The sequence below is a fragment of the Mus caroli genome, chromosome 4, assembly GCF_900094665.2.
Source record: "Mus caroli chromosome 4, CAROLI_EIJ_v1.1, whole genome shotgun sequence".
NCBI classification, from domain to species: Eukaryota; Metazoa; Chordata; class Mammalia; order Rodentia; family Muridae; genus Mus; species Mus caroli.
Window position 1 is genome coordinate 94,354,549 of NC_034573.1, and position 7,807 is coordinate 94,362,355.

At 39.4% G+C, this 7,807-nt stretch overlaps 1 protein-coding gene across 5 annotated transcripts in view; it reads left to right on the forward strand.

Moving 5' to 3' along the window:
• Pde4b (phosphodiesterase 4B) overlaps window positions 1-7,807 on the forward strand; it is a 518,640-nt gene that overhangs the window by 96,143 nt on the left and 414,690 nt on the right. For all 5 annotated transcript variants that reach the window (XM_021159265.2, XM_029475815.1, XM_029475816.1 and 2 more), the window contains one exon: window positions 5,854-6,092. In XM_021159265.2, the coding sequence (XP_021014924.1) occupies window positions 5,854-6,092 (239 nt within the window). The remainder of the gene's footprint in view (window positions 1-5,853; window positions 6,093-7,807) is intronic.

A 7,807-nucleotide genomic window follows, 5' to 3' on the forward strand; every position in this document is an offset into this window, starting at 1 on the left:
TCCATTGGGGGCCCTGTGATCCATCCAATAGCTGACTGTGAGCATCCACTTATGTGTTTGCTAGGCCCCAGAGCAGGAATAATTCTCTTTTTGCTATTGATTCATCCTTCCACGGTGTTTCAGCCTCCGCCATTAATGGCTTTCTCATACTTTTAGCCACGTGCAGCAAAGTCCTGCCTGAAAAGCACTTTCCATGTCAGAGCCATTAGCACTAAGAAGGTTGTATTGCACACACTAGGCTCACAGGTGCTCTGTAGGCCAGCTTATGAGCATCACCTTGGTGTTTATCAGAGCTGCAGTGTTTCCACATCTTAGAACTGTTAATCGCACTGTTCAAAAAGATGCCAGAATGTCCATTACTGTTGAAAAGCCTGAATCTCATCTGAAGTCTATCCTTTTACAGTCTCCATAGCTTTGGTTCTGGTTAGCTGATATTATTTATCTCCTTGCCATCAATTGACCACCCTTTGTTGGTGCATTGTTCACTGCACAATCCTTGCTCAATTATTCATTAAAACTGATATAAGATTATATAACACTAATCAGATGTGCAAAAAGGAAGTAGAGGAAAGAAGAAAAATAAGTGATATCATTTGCTTTCTGTGAGAGGCCATAGGAACTTGGAGTTTGCCGTGATCATGTGACTATTTTACCTTTGCTCTTATTTCTTTTCTTCTTAGCTTCTTCCTTCCTCCCTCCCTCCCTCACCCTTCCCTTCCCTTCCTTCCTTCCTTCCTTCCTTCCTTCCTTCCTTCCTTCCTTCCTTCCTTCCTTTCTTCCTTTTCTGTTTTTTTGGGAACAGGTTTCTCAGTGTAACCCTGGCTGTTCTAGAACTTGATCTGTGGATCAGGCTGGCCTAGAACTTAGAGATCCACCTGCCTCTGCCTCCCAAGTGCTGAGATTAAAGGCTTGTGCCACAACTGTCCAGCTTGAATTCTTATTTCACAGACAGAAGGAAAGCCTATACAAGATTTTTTTTCTACTTAGTGTAAAAATCATAGCTTACGGAATTGTCCAGTCTTTCGGAGGCCTCTCTATTCTGACTCTTCTTACAAGGCATGTGAACAAAGTAGGGAACTCCATATTCAAGTCTGTTACACCAGAACAGGAACGAGCTAGGGGTGGGGTAATGTCAGCTTCCTCACATGCTGTCTTTTCCACCAGCCCCTCCTGTGGTGTAGGGATTCCTTTTCCAGACCTTTGACTCTCAGTCACACATAATTTGCCTTTTACATTCCGATTTCTTCCACTGGTGATGAACAGTTGTGTTTAGGTTACTGTGCTCTGCTTAGAATGTCAATGGAGAAAATTCTGGAAGAGAAAAAAAATCTTTTTTTTTTTTGTTAAAAATAAATTTAGTGTTGCCTCTTAATACAGTTTATATGCCATTCATTAATACACTTATATACATAAAAAAGGAATTTAGTCATTTCTTATCAAAACTACACTGGATAAATAGTCCATAGGTTTTATGTCTCTAAGGTGCAGTCTTTAATCACCTGTCATTTCTGCATGGAAATGAGCTGTAAATAAATTAGATGTCAGATTGTGAATCTATATATGCAAATATTAAGAAATGAAAACTATTTCATCAATAATTTTATATAAAATACATATTAAAATGACAACACGTTGGATATATTAAGTAAACTGGTTTGTTAAAGGCAATTTCTATTTCCTTGGACTCTATGACTTCTAGAAAATTTAAACAACACATATTTAAACTTCAAGCTGATCTTGTCTTGGAAGTTCATTGCCAAGCTAGCACTTTTCCTCTTGCGTTCAGCCTCCCAACCACAGCACAGACCTCATGTTATGTTTCCCAGTCTGTCCTGTCTCACTGAGACAACAGAAACTTATTTTGATGTTCTGTTCCTTTAAATTAAGCCTTTGCCCTAAGTCAGATATAGTTTGTTATGTTTTGATTTATCTTAACTCATCAACTTTTTATTCAGTGATTTAAATATCTACCCAATGCCACATAAACCCTATGCACAATGTGTATCAAACACAGGTCTAGTTTCTGGATGAAAACTCAACAATAAATAGCACAAGTTTTTATCCACCTAGGCCTTGCTTTCCTGAGGGAAAGTGGAAATAAGTCAATAAATTAGAAAACAATCCCATCTGTGCTAAGGGCTGTGTAGAAATCGATTGGACCAGCAAAGACTGATTGTGTGTGAGGGCAGAGAGTTTATGGAAGGACCATGAAAGGAGAAGACACGGAAGACAAGTGAGCAGTGAGGGGGTGGGTTGTAAAGATTTTGGGGAAGAATGTTTAGTACGGGGAATAGCAAATGAAAAGACCTTTACTTGAGGCAAGACGCTCTGCTTGGGGCTGTGGGAGGTGAGGTATGAATAACTGTAGTTCTGTCTCCATACAATCTACGTGCGCTAGACCTTTACTAGGTGATGGTAACACACAAGGCTTAAATGTTCACAGGTGTGTGTGTTCACTGCTTTGTATGTGAAAAGTGACGTATATGGGTAAGATGAAATTATGTGCAATCTAAGTACTGAACCTGTGATTAATTATGACTAAAGAGATTAAAGGGGAGGAGAGAGCCACAGGTCACAGGAGGAGGGAATATGGCTAAAGATTAAGAAGAACCTGGAAATATGTGCATAAGTGAGAAAAGAGGGAAGTATAATAACTTCATTTACACACAGGTATAAATTATGTAAGGTGTGTATATGCACCTCTCTCTTTCTTGATGTGTCTGTCTGTGTATCTGTGTCCATGTGTTTGTATATCTGTTTGTGTTTGTCTGTGTGGCTGTGTGGCTGTCTATCACACACACACACACACACACACGAGCATGCGCGTGCATGCACGCACCCATGCACTCACGCATCTACATGTATGGAATAGAGCCAAAAGGCAGACATATGCATTGATACCCCAGTTACAGAGTCATGCTAACTTACAAACAAGTTAAAATGTACTGTTTTGAAGTCATTTCTTGAATTCAAACAACGTGCTTCAGAAGCCCATGGTGAGTGTGAAACACATTGCCATAAAAGAATGTAATGAAACAGCTTTTCAGAAACAAAATTAAATTCTGAAAACACTATTGCTTCCAGAACAATCATAATTATTTCCAGAGCTATTTATCATTACCCCAAATTCTGCATTTATACCTACAGTTTATAGACTGCTCCTTTACTCAAACTACTAACAGCCTCAACATTGAATTTGGTTGTTTCTCTATTGATGAACTTGTTATTTGGCCGGATTTTCCTATTTTTAGCCATCATAATTCTGACCAGCTTGGTGCTATTCATTGACCAACTATCTTTTGGGGAAGAAACCGTAACCTTAATGCTATTTCTGGTAATCACAATTTTATATTACTGTTCAAAATTCATACTTTCCTAAATTCACCTTATGCACAAATAATGCTTGAAAAAATAACCACTTTTAGATTCTCCTCATAGTCCTGTTTAAATGTCATTATTCTTGCTAATGCAATTGCTAAAGTTAAAAAAAAAAACTGGTGTAGCCACCTAAATTGTTAAAGTCTTCAGATCAGAGGGCAGGGACTAATCTGTGTGTCACTTCAAAATCAAGTCAGAGCTACTGACAGCCGATTACTAATGTTTCATTTTTCTAACAGAGAAAAATATTCTACACTTAATCAGAAAGCCCTGGTGTCCGGCAGCATAACTGAATGCTGCCTTCATTTCTTTACTTCTGACAGTGATTCTTAACAGTTTGAGGTTTTGTCTTCTAGAAAACTGTGATTTTTTTTTCTTTATATGCATATTTGATGCTGGACATATAATTTTCCAGTCTTCAGTTTGTTCTTATATATTTATATTTATTCTTCATTAAGATTTTTTATTTCCTGTGTCTCTCCAGGGAATTTAAGTATTTTAAAGAAAGAAGCACATAGACCAAGTGTTTTTCTCTGTCTCTAAGTTCTCTCCCTCCCCTTCTCATACACACACACAAACACACACACACACACACCACCCACAAGATGCAGTCAGCACTAGACCAACAGTGTATGCAACTACTTATTAGGCATTAAATCTGACCCTTGTATATTATAAAGTGTTTCACACTCTGGAAGATTCTAGATTATGTCAAGTTCCTATCACCAAGCAGTGCATATATTGAATTTTAAACAGATGGTATTTCAAAATTATTTTCTTTTTTTAATATATTTTTAAATATATTTTTTAGGTATTTTCTTCATTTACATTTTAAATGCTATCCCAAAAGTCCCCCATACTCTCCCCGCCAACTTCCCTACCCACCAACTCCCACTTCTTGCCCCTAGCATTCCCCTGTACTGGGGCATATAAAGTTTGCAATACCAAGGGGCCTCTCTTCCCAATGATGGCCAACTAGGCCATCTTCTGATACATATGCAGCTAGAGACACGAGCTCTGAGGGTACTGGCTAGTTCATATTGTTGTTCCACCTATAGGGTTGCAGACCCCTTTAGTTCCTTCAAAATTGTTTTCAAATATAAGAAAATACAATATTTATTTCTAAGTACAGGGGTGGAGCTCCTGAAAACTGCCCTGTCTTTTCTTGCCCAGATTTCTGTCATCAGAATATGGTTTTATCCGTTGGCTCTGATGCCAAGAGCCTGAAATCTCAAACACTCAAGAGGCTGGGGCAGGATGGCAAGTTCAAGGCCAGCCTGGATTTGCACTGAGTTCAAGAGCAGCCTGGATAGCTCAGTGATGCCTTACCTCAAGATAAAATATAAGAGACTGAAGAGACTGGAGTGATGGCTGTTTAGAATGATTGCTCCTCTTCCAGACAGGACTCAAGTTTGGTTCCGAGAACCCATGTCAGCCACTCACAGCCACCTGTAACTCCAGCTCCAGGGGATCCTATGTCCTCTTCTGTAGTTATTCTGGTGTGAGCAGTATTTTCAGAACAACAGAATAATCATCAGCTGAGCTGATGTCATCATCTGGATGACAGGATCCCCATTAGTCAGTTGAGATATATGTCAAGAGTAAAATCACTGCTTTTGGAATGCCAGTTGGTCTCAGAGGCCACTGCATGTGCCAGCACCTTCTGCCTTGAGCTGATAAAAATAGTGCATCAGGTAGACACCCATTTGGGATGCCCACTCCCAGCTGTACCGGGAACCATCACACAGAGACACGGAAAGCATGAGTGACTCTTCCTTGCTGTCATAATGCTTTTGTCCTGACACTTGAATTCTATTCATGTTGGTATTAGACTTGAATAGGGCTCTTGAGGTTTTCATAATGTCCATCTCTTCTATCTCGGATTTCTTGAATACTTCAATAATAACAAAACAGCAATGTTACCAGCCATGAGGTTTGTATATGTGAACAGGGACAACCAGCTGACTCTCATTACCAACACTCTGATATCTTAACACAGGCAATTTTTTGCTTTAAAAATAACTAATTTCATATTTATTTATAGTTTATTAGCATATACCAAAATGATAAATTGATTGCTAAAATGTATTATCAATTTATCAAATTTCATTTTTAACAAATTGAGAGAGAGAGAGAGAGAGACAGAGAGAGAGAGAGAGAGAGAGAGAGAAAATGGAAAAGAGAAACCTTCCCACCCACATGGTACTCCTGTAAATGTTACCTGTGAATCTAAAGATCTCTAAACATGCAATGGCTAGGTTTGTACAAAAGATAGAAAGCAGCCAGGACCTACCCTCACCCATCTTGCTTGTTGTCTCTTAGGCTTCTGACATCAATTTCAGAGTCTGATTGGTTGTGAGATAATGAATCAGGGCGTCCCCAGTGACCGCTGGATCATTTGGCTTCTTATTTAACTCTGTCATTTAGATGTTTGAATTTCACTTTTCTTGTTTTCTTTCTCTTTGTTTCCTCCAGAATCTTAAGGACTATTTTGAATGTAGCTTGAGTAAATCCTACAGTTCTTCCAGTTACACCCTCGGGATTGACCTCTGGAGAGGCAGAAGGTGCTGTTCCGGAAACTTACAGCTGCCACCATTGTCCCAGAGACAGAGTGAAAGGGCAAGGACCCCCGAGGGAGATGGCATTTCCAGGCCAACCACACTACCTTTGACAACACTTCCCAGCATTGCTATAACAACTGTGAGCCAGGAGTGGTGAGTAGGCTCTGAAGCCAATGCCAATTTTAAATCTTATCTTGTAATTACTTCAAATACAATTGTGTTGTCAAAACAGCAGTCAATGTCTGCAGAATAGACCGGACTGTTGGCTTCTGGAGAGCTTGTTTCCCTTGGGTAGCAGGGTGAATCCTTTTAAACCATGGCAAGAAAATCTGCTTCTTAAGAGGAGAAGGAGTATGCCTTACATAGAGCCCACTGGGGAGAGAATGGAATGCATTTGCAATACTGCCAAGCATAAAGCAAATTCACACTCTATGATGGCTTCACTAAGAATCTACTCAATGTGTGTTGATACCTTCTAATTCAGAAGAGCAGAACTGTATTCCAGAATGCCACTGGATAATCCTTAAATGGTTTTGTTGCTCTGCTCTGCGCATACCTCTGGCTTTTAAAAGTACAACCCTAGCTTACAGATCTCAGGATTTATTTTGGTATAAAACACTCCATTATAAATCAAAACAGGAGAGCTGTGCTATGAGAGCTGGGGTGAGGGCTCGGTCAGTAAAGTGCTTACACTCTCAAGCTTCAGGAATTGAATATGATCCCCAGGACTCACAGGTAAATAAAGTGCTCTGTGTGGTAGCATGTTCCTGCAATCTCAACACCGGGATAGCAGGGACAGGGAGACCTCTGGAGTTAATAGGCCAGTCATCCTAGCCTAACTGGTGAGTTACATGTGATACTCTTACCTCAGAGGTGTTGAAAAATGTCCAGAGGATGATACCAGACATTGTCCTCTGCCTTCCCGGGTATTCCATATATGTGCACCTGCATACATACAAATACACACATACACCCACATGTAGTAAAGGAAAGAGAACGTTGTTAAGATTGGTTGTTTTACTATGTTTGTGAAAGTGGCTTTTTCAAACTTGTGTTGAAATGATAACCAAGAAAATAGAATCATAGAGCTCTGGAGAAAACTGTGCCATGTTTCCCTTTAGAGCCATGTTTAAGCATATACTTAGTCATTAATCCTTTTCATTTCAAGTCTTTTTCAATAATGAATTGTTAATATAAAATGAAGAGCTTCCTTAAAATAAAAAATGTACTAATTTATATAACTTAAAATTATAATAATTTGCTACTTTAAAAACAACTTTAAAAATAACATTATGGAGAAAGGCTGACTACAATCAGTTATTGCAGGACTTCATTCTAACAAATCATTAAATTCTGTGGGGTCTTATAGTGTGCATTTACCCTCACTGCATGCCAAGGCATCTTTGGTCAGGGCTTAATCTAATAAGAATCAGATTCTTAAAACTTCAGGTGTCACAACTGGCAGTGTGAAAGGGTTCACCAAAACAGGCTGTGTGTGGTGGAAAAGGCACTCTGGCATCAGTGTAGGGAATCCTGTTTAACTTTGTAGAGTCGCTGGGTTCCATCTCCTTCTCACCTGAGTTCACATCACAAGCACCACTGTGCTAACTGTTCATTGGGAACTATCGGGGACATGTGTCCCCATAGTCTTCTTAGTCTCACAACACAGGTAATTCATTGTGTTTGTGCTATTGCATAACTTAAGATTTAGAATCCCAGTGCCTCTTCCTGCATATTATGTGCTTCCTGGATGCAAATGTGCATTATGTGCTTCCTAGATACAGATGTGCATCATGTGCTTCTTAGATACAGCTGTGCATTATGTGCTTCTTAGATACAGCTGTGCATTATGTGCTTCTTAGATACAG